The sequence below is a fragment of the Nipponia nippon genome, unplaced genomic scaffold (genome assembly GCF_047370975.1).
Source record: "Nipponia nippon isolate SJK-2023a ecotype South Korea unplaced genomic scaffold, ASM4737097v1 scaffold_2, whole genome shotgun sequence".
Taxonomy (NCBI): Eukaryota; Metazoa; Chordata; class Aves; order Pelecaniformes; family Threskiornithidae; genus Nipponia; species Nipponia nippon.
The window spans coordinates 85,438,256-85,459,183 of NW_028262336.1; the positions used below are offsets into that span (position 1 = coordinate 85,438,256).

Genomic DNA, 20,928 nt, shown 5'->3' on the forward strand with positions numbered 1-20,928 from the left:
GCTGAGGGTCTGAAAACACCTTACAAGTGCAGGACCTGCTCCTTTTCCCTCTGCTGGGATATTTTAAGTACAGTAAAGAGGTGCGAATCTTAGTGAATGGTCTGGAATAGGTGGCTTGATCTAAATCCTGTTAACAGCCCTACAGCGGTAAATCCTGGCATCCTGTAATTCTGCACCACTACCATTATAGTCTCCTGTGTCTCTTTTTCCCCAAGCGTACCTTCCTGTGTTCACTCCAACAGCAATTACTGAGACAGCCGGCAATAATCAAAGCAAAAGCAATAGGCAATGATTGCACCATGAAACATACAATACTGGAAATTTCTAGCCTATAGTAGTTCTGTTATTCACTTACTTGCACAACTAGTGACAACTGCAGTACAATCTCTGAGAAGTTACAACACCCTTGTTTCCTTTTTTCAAACTCCTCACAGCAAATCTTGGAAGTGCCAAGCCATATTCTGGTAAAGGCTCCTACAAGTCAACACACCAGGTCTATATTACACTGTTCTTTTCGCCTTCATAAATTAGTGGTGCTATTCCTAAAGGCAAGTCCTCACAGTTCATTTTAAACTTGTAATGTAGATGCTGATTTGCTTACACAAGCTGTAAGATAGAAGTACCAAACATAACTGGGATAATCACTTAGGATTTCGTTCAAGACAGATTGATCATTTCAATATAGACATACCATGAACTCAAGCTGCTCCACTAGTAGCAAAAGCATGTTTGAAGCCAAAGAGTGTGTTGCTGAATGGTTAGGCAAGCCCCTTCAACATCGTTTATAGAGTAGCGTCAAGAGGCCTGAACTATAACAACACAAGACGACACTGCAGGTCCATGAAATTCCTGTTGACCCAGTATAAATTTTAGATCTCACTCATGCTATAGCCTTTACCTGTAATACTCGTGCCAGCATTCAGATGCTGACAGTGCAAGGGGCTACACCATACTTGGCTGCCTTGAGTACACGGCAAGGCAGCTCAGGAGGAGGAGGTGTAGGGGAGGGTGACACAGTCAGCCCCAGTCCCTGGTGAATCGCCTCTGCATGCTGGAGTACCACCATGTTGCCCTGGGATGCCTCACAGTCATGTTCCCAAAGCTTTCCTTCATCCCACTGTAGCTTCCCGCCCTATTTTTTTTGAGGACATGGTTTAGTGGTGGACTTGGCAGTGATAGGTTAACGGTTGGACTCAATGATCTTAAGGGTCTTTTCCAACCTTAATGATTCTATGATTTTCTAAAGAAATAAGGTTACCTGGGCTAGTAGCAGGTGGCTGTAGGGTTTCCATACAGCATGACCTCCAGTCTGAATAATAACAGCAAGTGCAGGAGATCATGTAGGTTTTCTGTACGTGCATAGACTTTGCTATAACTTCTCCTTACTGATGGTTTTGGCAGCCTGGGGCAGCCTGTATCACACATTGCTCTCTTAATCAAAGAACAGTCATGATGTCTATATAATATAGCAGCCAAAATGCAGCCAGATGTCATTACAGGACTTGTGCCATTTGGGGAGATGATAAAACTTGACTAGCATAAATTCAGAGTTTGATTAGCAGAAACCAAATTAGCGTGAGTGCATGTGAGGGATGTGGCAATTTTAATTAAATTACCAACAGAACTCCAGTGGTGCAAATGAGGCATTAGTCACTGTGCTGGGCTCCTGCATCGTACACGGAAAGGTACCCAGCAAAGAGACCCTCCTGATCATTTCAGAGCGAGCCCAGATGTCAGACCATAACAGGTCCCAGCAAGCCTGCGGTGGCAGGGCAGTGGGGAGATGGGCATATCAAGATCCAGTATACGAAAAGCTTCAACATTAATTAAGGGATAAAAGAGCCTCTCTGCATCTAAACTATTACTCAGGGATTTTGAACCCCTAGGAAATTATCCCAGATGCCAACTTTTGTCTGCTGACCAGAAGGGCTAAAGTGACACCTAAAGCATATACAGCAAAACCAGAATGAATAATAAAACTCTCCTTCAAACAGAAACAGGCTTTGGGAGAATAATTCACCTGATTTTGTGGGAGTCCTGTCAGCAGCTGCAGAAGCACTTGAGACAGGTACTGGGGGACGCTGTGTGAGTTGGCAGAATTGTTCCTCCAGCTTGCACCACAGACACTCGCTCTCCTCCTCTCAGCTTAGTCCCTCCCAAACATAACCCCCTCTGGAAGGATTTAAACATCAAACCATGTTGCAAAAGCCACAGAGTACTTGTTGCTAAGGGCTTGCTCATTCTGCAAGTTTGTGCCACGGGTTGATTTTTTTCCCCCCTTTTAATCACTGGACTGCAACATCTTCTCAGAGAAGGTGCTCTCATTTTTATCCCAGAGGCAACTTGGGTATCCCATGAGCTACACCTGCCCTTTAGCATCCTGTGGTCTCTTTTGAGGCACTCCAGTAACTGGAGAAAGACTCTTTTTCCTCATTTGTGGTTGCACGTAGCTAGATCATGCATTTTCCACCCCTGACAGGTTTCAAAAGTGCCAAGAAATATTGCAAAACAGCCTAAAATTACACTTTAAATGTGGCAGTCTCTGATTTATGGTGTAATTATAAAACATGCCATGGTAGTTATTAGTCGTGAGATTGAGTATTACACATTTCAGACTGTAAAACATACTGGGGAATTTCTGGGTGTGATTGTGTATTCACCTCTAAAGAGAAAATGGGTATAATTATACCAACATTTATAAAAGGGAGAACTAATGACAAAAAACGGAAAAAAGGTTAAATTTGAAGACAAGAGCTGTGAATACATAAAACATTTATATTATTACACTTTTATAATTGAACATTTAAGCTGAAGCTAATGATTTGATTTAAATTGGTCCTTTTTTACATAAGTAGCATTTGAAGAATTTTGGTTTTTTAGAATTTATAATGACACTATTTTTTCCCTAACATTACTCATCTTCAGCATAGTAGATTAAGACAGATGCAGAAAGCATTAAAAATCAAGGAAAATAACTACTTTCACAAAATGAGAGGAATGATTCTGTAACATTTGATCATCCGTGTTGACTCTTCAGTACCAGCAGGGTTTAAAACTATTCACATACAAATGGTACCTACAGTCAGACATAGTGGAACTCAGACAGTATTTTATTTACCTTTTCCTCTCCCTGCAAGATGTCCCTCCTCATGTGGCTTCGGAAGTTGAAGGAGCAATAGAGTTAGCTTAAAGGAAAAGAATATGTTGTCTGAATCATTGCATATTTTATTTCAATAACATTATTCCAGGCCATATTCAGTGAGAACGCTAGCGGTACCACCAAAGAACACAGCTTATCCTACTGACTTTGGTAACTGTTCTGCATGGCACAATGCCAGCACTATGACTGTGGTTTTAATATAATAAGCAAATAAACCAACTTTATTCCTTCTTTCTACAATTAGAAGGTTTTCCCATTCCTGCAATCTGGTTATTTCCATTCTTTATCAAATTGGGCAGTTTTGAAGCCTGCTCTGAAGTCTATGTTTTCTTTTGGGATATTTTTTCCTTTTTTATTTCCTTGATTTGGGGTGGTATCTTATTAAGCTTCGGGGTGGGGAAGTCAGAAGAGAGAGGAGGTGCATTTTTTTCCCCCCAACTAATCAACTGAGTCACAAATGCAGGAATACTGAAAGGTTGCTGTACATCCTAAAGCACCAGCACAATTGCAGCAGGGCATGAGTCATACCGTTCAACCAGCGATACACAGGGTAGGCACAATGCAATGCTGTTTTACTGCATAAGAAAAGCAGGCAGCTGCTTTGGGCGGCAACTTTTAGGAGGCAGTTTGCTGCCTATGTTGCCTACGAACAAAAAAATAAAGCTGAGAATTTTTTTTGCCTGACCCACCCATCGCTATTTTGCGCTTCTGTGTGCCTCTGCAGCTGCCCTTAGGAAGGGCTCCTAAGGAGGAACGGGGTGGCTAATGCCAAGAAGTTGCCTTTCCCCACAGCTTCGTGCTGTCTCGCCCTACTACCCTTGGCAACAGGACTCTCCTCCACCTTGCAGGCACAGCCCAGCCCTCCACTGCCCCTTTTCCTCCTGTGCTAACAAGGCCCAGGCATAGTTCCCCATGCTCTTCTACTCCCGCAAACTTGGGAAGCCTATCCAGTCAAAATCAATTAGGGAAGGTGGATGGTTCCTTGGGGAGGGTGAAAGAGGAGAGGAAAGAGAAGATATGTGGCTGTATGGGAATAAAACATGCCTTGTTTCTTAAGGATGCTGGAAGAGCAATTTTTTTGTGGGCCAGGGAAAGGAAAGATGGGGAAAAAAGGAAAAGAAGAAGGTGAAGAAAGAGACCCCAAGCCCTTATATGTTCCCACCTTCTAAGCTCCTCTGATTCCTCCCAGATCTCCTCTTCCCAGCCCCCAGAAACATGCTTTACAGCAACACTGAATTTTCCTTCTGCTGAGAAGCTGAATAAATCCCTGCTGTCTGTAAAGGGAGAGCTAGTGCTAACTTCTCGTGCCTCCCTCAGCTGCAGCAGGCTGAGACAGGAGAGGACCCTCTGCTCCAAAGGGCAACTGCTCCAGTTTTTCAGCATTTTCTGGTACACTGGGGCAATGTATGCAGGGCTGTTTGACGGAGGCCTAACCAGTGGGCTCAGGCAGCCTCCGCACCTGAGCTGAAATTGGTACCAAGTTCAGCTCTGTAGTAAGGTCCACGCCCTCCACTGTAGTCCACATGTGGCTTGCAGTCACTGTGTTGCTGCTGGCCCTTGGTAGACACTAACACAGGCCAAGCTGGCGGCCCTGCATGTCTCCCTGAGCCAGGGTTATATGGCTTTTTGTCTGCCCTCGTTTTCCTGCTGGAAGCATTTGGTTTGCCTCTTCCTGGTCCTCTGGACAGTAGAGAGCAACTCAAAATACCCATGGGGGCTGTGTCTAGCTGTCTGGCACATCTGGAGCAGGAGCTGCTCAGCAGTGGTGGCAGCAGCTCCTTCCCTCTGTTTTCTTGGCTGTGCATGCAAGAACCTCAGGCAGATAAGCCTTGCGCTATCTATCCTCTGCTCCTGACTTCATTCTGTCAGTGCCATCATTTCTGGTCAGAAATGCTGCCTGCCTCTTTCAGAGGCAGTAAGAAGGTTGTCTGTGAGTTGGCTTTGTGCCAGAGACTTCTTGACTTGGGGGTTTGATGCAACATGGGAATTGACCATGTTGATGACTGCTTTTGAGATGTGTCTGAGAAGAAAAACCCCAAACCAAACCAAAATTCCCAAGCACATCATTACTTCCTAGGATCAGACTGCTCTCAAACATTGACCGTACCCACAGACTTTTCCTGTAGGTACAGACATCTTTGCTAGCCAGTTAAGGCAGCTGCTCCAAAGTTTGCAATTTTGCATCATGCATTCAAACTCAGCTTTCATTCCTGTGTCCCAGGAGGATGTGTACTGTGAAGCCCTCCCTGAGACTGTAGATCAGCAAAGGGGAAATTTTCAAGAGCCTGGGAGAGGGAGAAAGGGCTTGTGGTCAGACCTCTGCATACTCCCCATGTGTTCATGAAAAAGGTGGGAAAGAAACCGTGGCTACGGGATGGAGGAAAGTATCTATTCATATCTACTGTATTAAATGCAATATCATTTAATGTGATGCTGCTTCCAGATACAATCAGAGGTATGGTGAGCTTGCTTACTGACTCCAAGTGACAAATATTGATAAATCTATGGTCACCCTCATCATGCTGTGCTATTTATTGCCTGCTATTACATCCCTTCTTTACCTGGAGAAATTGTCCATTCTTTCTTCCTTCCTTCTACGCCTGTTCTCATAGGTCAGCTGGGAGCACGACTCACCTGAAACCAGTGCGGGATGCCAACTTCCCATAACTTTATTAAAAAAGCCCACTCCAGTTTATGCCCTAGGAGCAGATGCCACCCTGATGTTGGAAAATGGTGATCTTTGGTCAGACTGTGTGACGCATGCTGGAATGAGATCACAACAGGGCTGGCAGTCAGTGCTGGAGGTGGCGCTTGGAAAGCAGTGAGCCCTCTTCTCTCTCCTGTCCCACAAGTCATCAGCCTGAATAATCTCCATTAGGGTGGGTGCTTCTGACAGAGGACCTGGAGCTTCAGGGACATTAAAGAAAAAAAAAGTGCAAGGTTGAGAGAGGAAGCTGAATTGGAGAATCTGCTTCTGGGCTGTGAAAAAAGTATGGTCAGTCCCCAAGAAATCCCTGTAAGGATATGGAAAGATGGGCCTCAAAAGCTCACTAGGTTCTCACAACAGAGTGGGCAGCATATAAAGGTGAGTGGGGTTCCTTCCTCCATGTCATCACACTACAAGGAAGCCTGTAGTGGAGAGACCTGGCCTGAAGGTCCTCCATCATCCATCTCTGAGCCCGAAGGGCAGTGTATCCAGAGCCTGCCCATAGGCTTCTGCTGCTTCCATACTCTGAAAGCCACACGAGAGCCTTCGCAGGAAGGACATGAAAGCCCAGCAATCCTTACCTTCAGATCAGGCATTTCTGAATGTTTCTGAACAAGCTGGCTCATCCCAGACGGGATCTGGTTACATAGGATAGAGCAACTCGCAGGTTACCGCAGTCTGCGGTGGGATACATGTTCAGCTAGACAGGCAATGATGGAGCCATTATTGGTGCATCCTTCTCTAAGGTGTGGGTTTCATCCACAGCAGACACCCTAGCACAGACTCTAACCTCACAACTGTTAATAAGCGATGGCATTTAAAAGACCACATATATTTGGGACCTTTGTTGCTTTAACTTTGCTGTTTCTGTACCCTCAGGCTTCATGTTTTCTGCATTTTTACAGTGATAAGAACAAGAAACTGTTATAGTAAAACCTAAATTCTCAGTTGACTACATGAGTTCAGGTGGTGATGGCTTTAAAAGAAAAAAACAAATACTTCAAGACTTTAGCTCATGCATTGAGAGAACTATATGAACATGAATCAGAAGTGAATCCATACTGGGAAATCTAAATTATTTGTAAATATCTAAAAGACAGAATATAGCAAATCTTGACATCTTATTTCTATAGGTTGCCACAAAGTAGTACTTGCATGAAGCCATTAACCCCCAAAGAGTCCAGATTACATGAAAGACTGACTAAGGATCTGTCATGTGCCTACTGTCAATGTAGGTCAGTGTATACACATGGCAAAACTGAAGGAAACTTAAGGGAAATTATCTTCTCCCCCTACAGAAACACTTGTCTGAGGTTCTGCTGGAATTTGGATGATGTCCTAAGTTAAAATTAAACATGATGAGATGGCCACATAAGCAGTGGCCACATAGGGAAGGGTGCAGATCGGAACGACCTTCCTTAAACTGAAAAAGCACAGCACAGGGTGACACAGCTGTGTTTATCCATCCATCTTGTGAGCGTAATTCTTACACAGGTGGGCAAAGTCACAGTAACGGCACACACAAATTCGGCATGGAAAAATGGGCAGAAGAGCATATGAGCAACAACAAATCTTCTTAACCTTTCTGATGGCTTGTTCAATCATAACTGAGTTATAAATTTTAAACATTATTTGGATACAGAAATATGTTAAATGCACCATGTATGAAAAAGATACAGAAAAACTGGAGAGGATTCAGAGGACCATAAGAATGATAGCAGGCTTAGAAAGCATGGCCTGTGAAAGAGGTGTGAGGAGCTTTATTTAGCCTGAAAAAGAGAAGTTGTGCTGTTTCAGATCACAGCTAAGCCAGTCCAACCACTGACACTTGTCTGATGCCCTCCCCAGGGCTTGATTCAATGAACTAAGTCAGCAGAAAACTCATTTTACAGAAGAAATGAAAGCTTCTCCACTTTATCCTCTGAATTCGTTCATCACATTCACATGAGGGCTGGCTGAATGGAGAAAAAAGTAGGGTAGTTCATTCTGGCAGCAGCTAACCTTCAGACTGGCTTAGCTTTAATGTGAAAGTGCACCATATATGGGTACATGATACAGAAATACAATCTGTATATATTAGGAAGAAGATGTTGGGCAGCTTTGCTGTATCTGCTGAGAAAGAAGATAAAAAGAAATCTGCTAAGTATTTATCAAAGGTTCTTGTTTTATGTGAAAAAAACCCTTTATAACAGGAAGGGTACTGAAACATTAAAATACCCTACATACATAAGAATATTGTGGAATTTCCTTCACTGAAATAATTACCAGTGTATTACGCTGATGTCTGCCAGGATTAGTCCAAGGTTTCTTATCCTGCCTTGTGCAGAAGTGGACTAGAGGGTGATTTCTTGAGATTCATTCCATCCCTCCCTTTTTCTGACTTCACAGTTTACTGAGTTCACCAATCCTGCCTGAATTAGCTCTAACTGAACTCAATACTACTTGGAAAAATGTCTTTCACAAGAACAGGGTCAGATTCTAATACTGGTATTTGACTAATATTTTGTTGAAGACCAGAGGAGAACACACTGTCCATGGACACATTATCAGACACACCGCTCATGATCCACTTTGTATTCTGGAAAACTTCCTAGATTGGCACACCTCGTCTCTAAATACACCATGAAAATAAGCCCATGAGAATAAGTCATACTTCAGAAGTGATTCCCAGGCTTATGGTTCAGACTGCAAATGGGATGGCAACACTTGCAAGTAGATGATCAAGCGTGACAGAAATCCAGTTGCAAATACTGGAAGTAGGGTCACCAACTGGGAAATGTGTATACTGAGATATACAATTTCATTAATATATGAGAAGAAAAGTATAACAAACAGCAAATTTTTGTTGAAATATAAGTGATGTTCATATTCAAACTGCAGAAGTGTGAAAACGGAGTTAAAATGAAGCAGACAGACGTGCTGTATTCAGGACTTCTTATTTTTTTTTCTTTTTGGAAAACTTTTTCAGAAATGACAGGCTGCAGAATCAATTAATCAGATTTGGAAAATACGGAAATGCACTTAACCTGCTGTCTCCTCATAGTCAATAAATGCTATTATTAATGATGTTCTCTAGTGAAGTGTTTTGTGGACAAACTAACCACCACAGCTTTCCCATATAAAACTCTCTACTCCCTTTACTGTAAGGAGGTTCTGGGAAAAGCCTTGTAGGAAGAATAGAACCAAAAAAAATTTACAGGCATTAAGAAAATATGCCAATTACTTTAAGTAATAAACCTTTGTTATCTAAAGAACTAGACAGAACAGTTCAAATGCAGCAAGTCTGTGGATTCATCTAGACTTTTCAGGTGAGGGATCAAGCTAAGGACTATGCTTTACAGAGTGTCTTTTCAAGTCTTTGGAAGTCCCGTCAAATGGAGAGGATCAATAGTAATTTAGAGAGAGCGCGTAAGCCCTTCAGAGAAATCTGAGCACAGAACTTGCTGTGTAATCACGCCCACCTGGCCGATGCTGTGCGGCCTCACGTGGGAACCGCCACTGTGGGACACAAAGCTGCCATCCACAGTTTGAGGAGCAGGCAGCTTTCTTCTTTGACAAGCCCTGCTACCTTTGAAGCTGGGATCTGCTTGTTCTAATGGGACCGATCAAAGAGGGAGAGGAAACTTCAAAAGACTTCACTGGCTCTGTGAACTAAGTAGTCAGAAGGCTGCGCAGACAATGTCTTGTGACATGTACCATGGTTTATTTTTTAACTTGTTCCTCATTCTGTCCTTTAATACTAGCATCTTCTTTCCATTTGTGTGTGAGAATGCTGAAGTTTGCAGGCACATCATAAAATAATCAGTTCCTCTACCTTAGATGGGACTCTCCCGTATTTCTCCCTGCTGGGCTTCGTGTATTTTTCGCTCTGAAGTTTTGTTGACAGTCAACCATTATTAAAGCCGTCGTGATCCTGATTCAGCAGTGTGATACATGGTTGTGACTGCCTGCCTGACAAGAGGCGTATTTTTATCATAGGGGTAATTCAATGGGAAGGGCAGGAATTACTGATACATGGAATAGGAGAGAACAAAATGCTAACAGAAAATCCTGAAGACGGGTCTGCAATTCCTCCAGACCTCTGTGTGTGTGTGTGTGTTCATTTAATTTACTTTCACTCACTTAATGCTGATCTGTGCTGATGCTGTCTGTTGCTCTGTTGCCAGATGCAGCCCATCTACTTTACGAGTCGAAAGCAGGATGATGCACAAGTAATCTCCCCTTTCTCAGTCCTGGCAGTGATGTTTGGGTCAACATCCTCTGCTCATTTCCTTCTCCCACTTCTGCCTGCCCTTGTGGAAGGAGTGACTTCCTCAGCTGATTCACCAAAATACCACTTCTTATCCAAACCCCTTCTGAAAACCACACTTCATAAGACACCCTTACTTACAGGAACAGATTTTAAAATCAATCTCAGGGGGAACTCCCAAGTGTCTCCAGTTTGACAGGTATGTCTTTTCAGAGTGTAATGCTAAAAGGCCAGGGATTTTCTTTATTTTGGTGACACTGCATCAAATATATTGCCCATCAGGTAACTCAGATGTCCCATTTGAGGAGTCCACATTAAAGATAAAACCAGATCCATATTTATATAATAAATAAGCTGACAGAAATGCTTTGATGATTATGCAGGCATCTAGCTTTAGCATGTCTTGAAACTGTTGACCTCAGTGATTCACATCTTATCCTTTCAAAGAAAAATATTTTACTTCACTTATTCTCTCGGTTTATAGTTGTGCCTTTTATCTTACTTACTTCGCTTGATCTCCAGAGACCTAATTCTTCCTTTATGTGAGTGCTCTCGGGATAACAGAGGCCATGCAGACGGCATTTCTGGTTTTTACTGGTTTTGCTTCTGTCTTGGTCATTCAAAACACAGGCAAAAAAGGAGATGAAAAACAAGAAAGGATGACACCACTTGATGTACCTCAACACACTCATCATGGAGGCCTGGTCTTGTGGCTTACTCCCACCACATGTTTGCAACAAGCCATTCCTTTCCTCACCACTCTCCAACAAGCTAAGGCAGATGCTGTCACCCTGTCCCTGCTCTCCTCCTCCTCCAGTCCTGCCCCCACTCCTTGCAGGTTGCAGATGTCCTATTTGGCATATCTGTACTGATAAACAGAAGAGCGCGAGGGGTGAGCTCTGGTTTTGGACCCCTGATTATCTACGCTGCTTAATCTTTAATCTTGCATTTTGGCTCTTCATTGGACCACTTCAGTTAGCTCTATCTGCAAGACAACCTGATCCCGAGCCATTAGCAGAGTGGACACAAGCCAACCAATCTCACTTGTCCTCAGAGCCATGGACCTGGAGAAGACAAAGACATGGCGAGGCACCCTGCCTACTGCCTTCCTGACAGACTTCTAGTTACGTGGTGAAGCACTAGCCTTATTGCATTAGTAATGTTTGCTCCTGTCAATGATGCTGCTCCTGTATTTACTGCTGAGAAAAGAGCTGAAATGAAAATGATGACCAATTAATCATGTGATTCTGGAACAATTTTTTACTTGCACAACAGTGGTACCATTTTTTTTTTAACCTCTAGGAATAGATGGCAACTGCACCTGCCAGTGAAGACTGCCAACGGCATCAGTACAGATATACTGTTTGTTCACTTTTGGTTAAATAAATCTTGGGTTAAAAATAAAAGTAATGAAAAGTCACTTGTACTCCTTGCTATATACCTATACTGCTGGCTACGTACACTGGAGCAAATGCTATATGCATGACTCAGAGGAATTTCACATGGAGAATCATACTGTTTAGAGTCTGGAGGGTAAGTTCGCACCACCCTGATGAGGCTAGCTGGCACTGCCCATGAGCAGAAGTGCCTCTGTTTGAAGGAACTTGAACTATAAAACATTCTTCATGAAATGGCTTCTTCCAGCTCTGCTACTGCAGTGTCTTAAGAAGGGAGAGCAGAGACAGCACTGCCACCTACTGCTCCCAGGGACGTGGCTCTCGCTCTCACCAGGGGAATCACGGCTTGGGTGGTAAAAGTTGGTATTTATTATAAAAATACATTTACTGTAAAAGTAAATAAAAAAAATTAAAAACTAACAGCTAAAAAAATATTTACCATAAAATTAAATACCAACTTTGTCCTTTACAAAGCCTCAGGAAATAAAATAAGCCTTCATTACTCTCCTGTCACAGTTTCAAAAAGAAAACAAGCCATCTTGCCACCTGTTTTGCAGCTTAGTCACAGGCTTTGATGCTGTTATCTTTGCCTAGTTCAATGTAAAGAGTTTTGTTAGGAATTTACTGAAAGTGTAGGCAATCAGCATCTCACCAGCCTAAGGCTTCATATTAACAATGCTGTCCTTAAAGAAAGGTATAATGGACAATAGCCAGAAAGACAAATAATAGAAAGAATAACACAGAAGAAAACCAAGATCAAAATCATATTAAAATGCATGACCTAAGAGTGATAGTACACATATTTACTTTTTTTCTACATCACCTGTCCTATACAGCTGAAATTATTAGCCTGCATCTTAGAAGTCTTGCCCTTGATAAACGCTACCAGAAATGCACCTAAAGAGTTACTATTTTAAGGTCATAATAGAAACTACCACAACATTCGTAGTGCTAAAATGGCATATTATTGGCAGAAGCTAATAGCTCCTAGTGATACTCTAAAGCTTTGTGGAAGCGGGGCAGCAATGTTTGTGGCTAGCAAGAGACGCAGTTCATCCAGATTAATTCAGTCACAAGAGACCTGACTAGTGAGGGGTAGTTCTAAGGTCACTATAAAGTCAGTGCTAAAGAAACTCTACTGGGGTTTTAAGAGCTAGGCTTGTGACCCTAGAGCTTTCAATGACACTTCATTAAAGAATTTGATTAGAATTTGTGATTTAACTACTGAGTTGCAGAGGTTGCCAGAAACTGCCAAAGGGGTGGTGATTTTGTCTTACAACAACGCATATGTAAATTTTGAAGGAAAGTCACTGCACTGTTTCAGAAATTAAATTCCAGATCTCCTCCTAGGAAATGCTTAGATGAAATGAAGTGTATACAGGAAGGCACGCATACAGCACATTCGGTCACGCATCCTGGGTGAAATCCTGGTTCAAACCACAGGGAACTTTGCCACCGAGTTGAGAAGCCAAAATTTCAACTTCTAGATTTACATTTGCATGTTGATTCCACCAAGAAAGATTTGCTTTCTGGCTTTTGGAACATTGCTTCTTCATGCTAGATTCTAAAGAAAACTTTTCTTTTTCTAAAGAAAATTTTTCACATTAAAAACAGCACTTGGCACACAGTGTGGCATTACAACCTGCTCGTACTTTGTCTTTCGATGCTTTGAATCAGGATCATCCTTGCTTATCAAGTCAAGCCGCCTACTGCTTCCCCACCCGAGGTATATTAGCGCTGCTTTGTAAGCCCATTCTGTTGTCCCTGTTAGAGTCCTTGCTCATAAATCATTCAAATCCCTGAACCTGAGCCCTGCTCTGCTACTGCCTGTAGTCATTTTTATTTATGCCTGGAAACTCTTCTGGATGTTAGAAAAAAGCCGACTGAGACAAATGCATGCCAATGTATTTCTTTCCTCCTTTGGTGCAAATTCAAACAGGTTAGCTTCTAGCACTTATGGTTTGAAGAAGAGCGGAGCAAAGGAATATTTCCACAGCCAGACATGATTCTCAGCTGTGAGAAAGGGACTAACAGCATTGCCTCACGGACAGACAGGTGCCTGGCATTTCCCGGCTGAAGCATATTTGACTGGGTCCTCATTTGGATGCATCAGGCTAGGAGGTTTGCCCAGCAAAAGCACTGTGAACGTACTCAGAGTCCTTTCTAAAGAAAATTACTATGAATCTTAACACAAGTTATGATATTGAACGTGATACTCCCAGATTAGTTAAAACACATGACACAAACACACATAATTAAAAAAAAAAAATCAAGAAATAATCTGAGTATAACTTGGGGTGGTAAGCTACTACGAAGTTCAAACTTAACAAGGATGGAAAGTAGAAGTTAAGAAAAAATTATATGGGGTAAATTAGTACATATTTGCTTATTCATGCAGTGATAGCAGACAAAACATATCCAGACTTCATGTGTATTTACAAGTATATTGTTTCTCACTCTGATACAGCAACTTGAAAGAGCAGAAGACTACCTACTATCTAACTAGTTCAGGTGATAGATGTTTGTGCTTTAGGGGTAGGGATTAATGAATTAAATTAGCTATGCTTTCCTATGCAGCAATTTGCCAGAAGAAGTATGGATGGATTTATGATTTGCATAATAACAAGGGTTGAGGTACTTAAAGCTGAGGAAAATGGAATAGAATATTTCAGTTGGAAGGGACCTACAACAACCATCTAGTCCAAGAATTAGCCAAACAGCTCTGATTATAAGTGGGAATTGTGTAGCCAAGACCACTAATTAGCTTTGTGTCTTCAATCAAGAATCTTTAGTGTGTCATAAATTTTCTTATAGAACCTAGTATTTGTGCTCCAGGTAAGCTGAATATTATACAGAAGAGGAATTGTTTAAATCCTACAAGAACACTCAAAATAAGATGCAGGACCAGTGAATGGAATAAACCATGTGTTAGCTCAAGCTGGTGTGATCTGTAAGGTTTAAATGCTCAATAAGCTTACTGACAATACCCAGCTGAGATTAGTAAACCAAATTTTATTCTTCACAGAGAAAGCACAATATCAGCAAAACAATTTTTGCTCAGTGGATGGGAAAAAAAGATTTTATGCAGAAGAATAAATTACATGAAGCAGAGAAAAACTAGTTAGGCAGTGGTTGTACAATCAGTTTTACAGAGTGTCAGTCAATATAATATGTAGAGATGAGATTATCTTGACATTTCCCAACCTGTATATCAAATATGTATTGCTGGAATGTATCCAGCTCACTTCTGTAGAGCTCCTGTGGGTAATATAGTTACTAATACTAAACATAGCTACAAATATTTTTTGTTTGTATAGCTACCAGAACACTCTCCCTGTTCTATTCATCTGTTCCTCCAGTCCATCTTACTCCTGACCCCTGGTCTGGACGCGTGATACATAGTTAATTTGGCACTGTTAATAATCTGGCCTCTTGTACCTGCAGAGATGCCAACTCTTAGGGTTGTAAGTAAGCACCTCCTCTGGCTTCTCAAACATTTTTTTCTACTACAAAGAGAAAAACCCCAAACAGGTGCATGGAATATATTCACTCTGGATGATGGAAAAAAGCACCAGCACAGTAAAGGGAAGAAGGTAGAGTTTTCTTGGAGAAAGCAATCAGAATGTGCCCTACTAGTACCTCTGTTGTCAAATGGCAGTGACCGAAACATCATCTTTTTCCACTAGAAATCAATGGGACAGCCACATCAGCCTTGACCTGAGGACAGAGGCTGAGAGGTTAAGAAAAGAGGTCACCTGGGTAGGTTACTAATGAGTATTTTACTGTTTAAAGTCACTCCACTATCAAACAGGTCTGCATAACCACATTTATTATCTATATACAGTATTAAAGATCTGTCTATGTAGCTGTTTTACTCCTCTAAAATACTGAAAATATGGACGCGTGGGCTTATAAAATACAGAAATAATTGTTCTGTACTTATTTTGCTTTTTCTTAGCTATATATTTCATTTCTTCCCTTTTCCTCTTCCCTCTTAACAAGCCCTATGCTTGGCAATTTTATTTTTTTCTTTTTTCAGACTGTCAATTACAGCCAGTGTCTTGACTTACAAAGAGTTGTTTTCTTATTCCAAAAACCTTTTTTGTCACTATGACTGCAGGCTTTACACTTATCTCCTGCCTCTCAGATAAGCTCCCCCTTCACTAAGATCCATCCTATAATCTCAGCCTATTTCTATCTGATTTAACCTCCTTGAGATGAATAGATTTTTTTGCTTGTTTTATTTGAAAGGATTTTATTTAGGGGACTCAGTTCTGATATAATCTAGATTTGTGGCAGGCAGTTAAAAATACAAACAATAACGAAGAAAGCTTTCCATTTTCTGAGAAAGGCAGTTTGGCAAAAACTGTACATACAAAACTTAGAAGTTGAAAACAAAAAAACCCCCCTAATTTCCTTTGCACGGACATAACTCTTTCCAGGCTAGAAAGACTTTATGGCATGTACTTCTGCCATTGTCTTTTTGCAGATACAGGAGAGATCATTTCTGTGCTTAGTTCATAAGTAATTCATAACTAATCTTTATTTTGTCAACAGCTTGCAGGTATACAGAGGAGTGCTTCTTAAAAATTTAATTCCTATATCCTTGAGGGCTTAAAGAGTCTGCAGGCTGCTGGAATTAAGTGGCTGTGATTTGTCTGTGAATTCAGACATTTGCTTCATTAAAACTTCATTAAATCTAAACCCTTACATTCTTTATTCCATATATTTCTTAAATGTCCTGACAGTTTCTCAAACATTTATTCCATTGATATGTTCATTTTTAGTAATAATGTATTATTTATATTTACATACATGACTGAAAGCCTCAGATATTGTAGACAGATTGTATGTTACAGGAAATCCTTACAAAGCAGAGTGATATCCCTCTATGGAAACACTTGAAACAGGAAAGCACATTCAGAATTTTCTAGACACGTTAATTTAATCCTATTTGGGCCTTTCCAACTAAAGAGCAAAATACATGCAGTGAACTTTTCTAAGAAGGAAGACAGCTTTAGCAAACTCACCTCCAAGTGAACTGCAGCAACTCTCAGTTTTTCTTTACAGGTAAGAAACAGCTGCTTTTCATTACTTAGGGCAGTAACATCTCATTAGCACAGCACATCAGAAAGCTGGGGAACCATCAGATACGCCTGATGAACTTGATTCCAAGTTTCTTCGAGCTTAGCTCAGTTCAAGCAGAAAATCAAGTTGGGTTATGCAGTGGGTAACGGGTAGGAGAAGTTCTGGAAACACTGCTGAGGATGAGGCCTGAAGGAAACGTTCTGGCAAACTGAACTTTGGCCCTAGCAGAGGCTGACTTCTGCTATTTCGCTCCCTAGGCAGAGATTTTTAGCAGTTAGGCAGCAAATCATTTCCCCTGCCAAGTAAGTGAAAAGAAATGTATTCTCCATAACACATTAGTTTACATGGCAGGTCAGAGAGGGTATCAGTGAATAGGAGGTCCAGCATCTCCTTCTGGCATGGGTTGCGCAGCTGAGACACACTGCCTGCAGGAGCTAAGAGGATCTAATTACAGCCTTCACTCACAGATGTCCCCACTGGCATGAGCCCTAGTTATAGCCATCAGTGACACGTACTTTGGCAAGGTCCTGACAGAATGGATATTTTCCAGGATGCCTGGAGCAGCTAAGAGCTTGTGAAGCTGCATCCTCCACATAGGAGGGTCTGCGCTGAGGCCAAGGAAGCAGAAAAAAGTTTGAGTATCCTAACAATAATGGGTCTCTCTCTGTATGTGCATATAAATTGTTTTTCATCTTCCAAGTGGGAAGGTGAACACCGAGTCTCTAATGAGACTTAATTAATTTCATTTCAGTCTGTGGCAAGAGAAGATGAAGTCTGGTGGACAGATGCTTAGCTGTGGAGCCCAGTAGAGAGCTGGAACCACCTCTGCCATATTCAAAACATCCTTCAGGACTGATATCCTGGGGGAACGTGAGCAAGCAGGGGACTGTGAAACACTGTACCAGCGTTTTGAAGCCATTCATTCCTTGGCAGTTAAATATCGCTTGCTAGTTTACATGGGCTGTGAAACAAGAAGGGTTTGACACCAATACGGTCAGTTCTGCCATCAAGGATATGAGCTTAGGACTTGGTAGAGAGAAAAACTAGTGCAAACATGGTTTTCTTAGATAGTCAAGAAAGGTAGCTAAGGTAGCCAAAAATCAGTTGCCAACTTATTTATACTAGAGCGCCTGCTGTGGGCTTTCACCTAATGGCTTTCACCCCCTTCATACTTTCAGATCCTCTAAGCATCACTGGTAAGGATTGTGGTATTTCTTCTATTAAACATAACAGGAATTTTAAATTGATTTCAACAGAAAAAGATGCAAAGAAAACAAAGCAGAACATTCAATTTCTGAGTCTGTCAAACTGAATGACTGCATTTCATTTGTTTATTTTAATCTAAATTAACAAGTTAACATTGGTTAAGCACAGCTTGCATTGGTACATAGTGGCAGAAAGCAAAAGCAAATGCATTAATTACTGTTCACTGACCACAGGCATGATTTTGAAAAGTGCTAGATTAGTGAATAGTATACTTCCAATAATCACAGCTAAAGCGAATACGTACATTTGAAACACACAATCACCAATGTCATTATTATTAGCTATTTTACCTTTGAAGAATCACTCTGTTGAACAGAATAATTATATCAATACATTTTTAATTCCTTTGTTAAAACACATTTTTGTAAGAAAAGGGTATATGCAAGACCTGCAAATTTTGAAAATTTCATTTAAAAGCACTTTCTCTTGCATAGAGCTCCTGCCCAGGAATGATACCACCATTGTGATTAGCTTCTCAGAGGAATAGACTTAGGGACAATTCTTAACTTGCTCCTCTGCAGACCAATGCTCTTAACTTTCGACTGTAGCTCCCTTCAAAAAATGTGCTTTTTCCCCCACTAAAACCTATTCTGAAGCCTGACCGACCCTACAGGAAGGCAGGCTGATAAGAAGTGGGAGTAGAGGTTGGTTTTGATTCCCTAATTAGCTAGATAATGAGTTGCATTTTCCCTGTTGGGAGAAGCTCTTTTGCTAAATCCTCATACTGTCAAATTCTAGGAGATGGCGTAAGGCTGTTGATCCACATTGATGGTTAATATAGAAGACTGATATAGTTTCCAGTCACGTTTGCAAAGATCTGGTTGTCTTTCAGTCGTTCCTGTGGTAGAAGCTGGGTCAGAATGCTATTTATTCACAGACAGGAAAATCACCAAGGTAAGATTCGAAGACATGAATTAAATGTCTCACAGAGATATGGACGATTAATTTCAGAGAGCCAAGGCTCACAAAAAGAAACCTGATCAAAAACTGCTCCATAGGGTTTATGAGTAATTCAGCACAGGAGAAAAACCTCACATTGTGCATGTAAAATACCACATCACTACATATTATAAAATGACATAGCTGTCCTCTGCTCTTTTGGTATCAGAGCGAGCTGTTAGTTCCTGATAATTAACCAAAGCAGGGAAACAGGAACTCAAGCATCACATTTTCCTAGATATCACCCGAAAAGAAGCAGCTAGCAGTACGTCCACATTTGGCATAAGGTGCATAGCCTCTTTTCTTGTGTCCTCCAAATTCCGTGACGCTCAAGATGTGTGTGGAAGGTGTCCCCTTCAATGCTTTACTTTACTGAGGCAGAAACAACCTGCATGTCACCGTGACATTGAGAGGGTACCTTTTGTCTTCCAATTTTTGCATAGGTGCTTGAAGGAAATTAATACAGCTCAGAGCTTCACTAATTGCTCACTTGGTTATGTTTCTCAGCCACACTCTGTAGCTCTGTATCGGAGAAGGACATGGAATACAGAGCTAACGGCTGTCCTCCCTCTCTCTCCCCCAGGCTCTGCAGAGCATTGCCCTCACAAAATTATTCAGAGCAATGTCTGTATCACACTGGCAGGAGGAAAGTGCTTGAGCACTTGATGACCTCCTGAGGTCCCTTCCAACCTGAATTATTCTATGATTCTTCAATACCTTTCATGCTTGAACACGTGTATTTTCATAGCAGCTGGACTTTCTAGAACATGCAGTTCCAGCTAAACATACTCAACTGTATATGCAAATACACAGGCAAAACAATCTCTATGAACAGATATTATCACATATAACTTCACAGATAACATTAATTACAATTCACATGAAATATGGAAATCTATGAATTTGTGTATTTGTGTTGTCCAGCTATATATGGTATGTGAGACCGAGTTTGCAGAGAGAGAGCACTCTCTTCAGAAGGAATTGAGTTCTTCCGTCTTTGGGTGGAATAATGCACAATTCAAGTTTTTGGCAAGATGACTTGGTATCACTTGAGTATAACGCTGAGCCTGATAATTTCACCCTGAGCAATGATTGGGAAACGGGAAAGGTTTCATCTAATAGCCATCCATTGACTGTCAGAGTCTAACCTGCAGAACTGCATACATTTTAGAGAGCATATAAGTCCCAAAAATGTGAAGAGTTCCCAACTCTTAGGCAATAAAATCTGCTGTGGGACTCACCAAACTCTTTTTCCTGCATCCTCTGAGCAAGATTGTGAAGCTTAAATGGGGATAGTTGAGCCTCTGGTTCAGGTTAGATCACTAACTCCTTTTGTTGGTTTTATGCAGCAGGCTAAATATTTCACTGAATTCAGTATTAAAAATTCAAACAATTCAGTCGTATCTAATTAGGCATTTTCTAAGCAATATTATATGATTTCACACAATACAGACTGAAAAAAGTAATAATAAATGCTAACCACCATTTTTAGCCCAGAAAAGGGATAAAATGTGTTCTTGCTTTGTGAAGTTTCTAACGAAGAAGTTGAATATACTAATATAATACTTTACATCTACTTTTTGTAACTGGAAAGGTATAGTTTTCTCCTTATTATGTATCTTGGGTCGTGCTGGCAATCCTTCGGAGCCCTTTGCATTTCTTAATTGCAATGTGGGTTTACCCCCACTAGGTGCTACCCTTCCTCTATGCATAGTTTGTGAAGGAACTCGTCCTCCTCGAATAAACCTGGGTGGGTGAGCTACCCAAAATGTAAAATAGGGACTCATTCTTCATCCCATCGTGATGGAAAAATCTTTCAAAACACTGACACAACAAAAGCCCCCCGCCCCAAAAAAAAAAACCCACCCCAAACCAAGCACCCAAAACCCAGTGTAAACTTCTCAAAATTTTAAAAGAAGAAAAGCTGTTGGATCCCATCAGATTAAAACAGCATGCACCCAACACGTAGCTAGTTCTGGTAGGCAGCTAATAGCAAACACTGAAATGTGACTGTCTTATCTGAAGTAGGTATTGCTCAGAAATGTCATCGTACTGAACAGTCAAAGAAATTCAACTACACATTTACTGTCATAAAGCCTAGTCCATTAGACCATATTTAATC

The 20,928-nt window shown here is 41.2% G+C and overlaps 1 protein-coding gene across 7 annotated transcripts in view; it reads right to left on the minus strand.

The window, feature by feature from the left end:
* ACOD1 (aconitate decarboxylase 1) overlaps positions 1-20,928 on the minus strand; it is a 34,962-nt gene that overhangs the window by 11,086 nt on the left and 2,948 nt on the right. For 2 of the 7 annotated variants that reach the window (XM_087758268.1, XM_087758271.1), the window contains exons 2-3: positions 5,795-6,067; positions 3,119-3,185 (exon numbers count right to left, since the gene is read on the minus strand). The exons of 1 other annotated variant lie outside the window; for it this stretch is intronic. In XM_087758268.1, coding sequence (XP_087614394.1) covers positions 3,119-3,151 — 33 coding nt within the window. In that variant the 5' untranslated portion in view covers positions 3,152-3,185; positions 5,795-6,067. 4 more of the 7 variants (XM_087758269.1, XM_009472016.2, XM_087758272.1 and 1 more) reach the window with 3 other exon arrangements.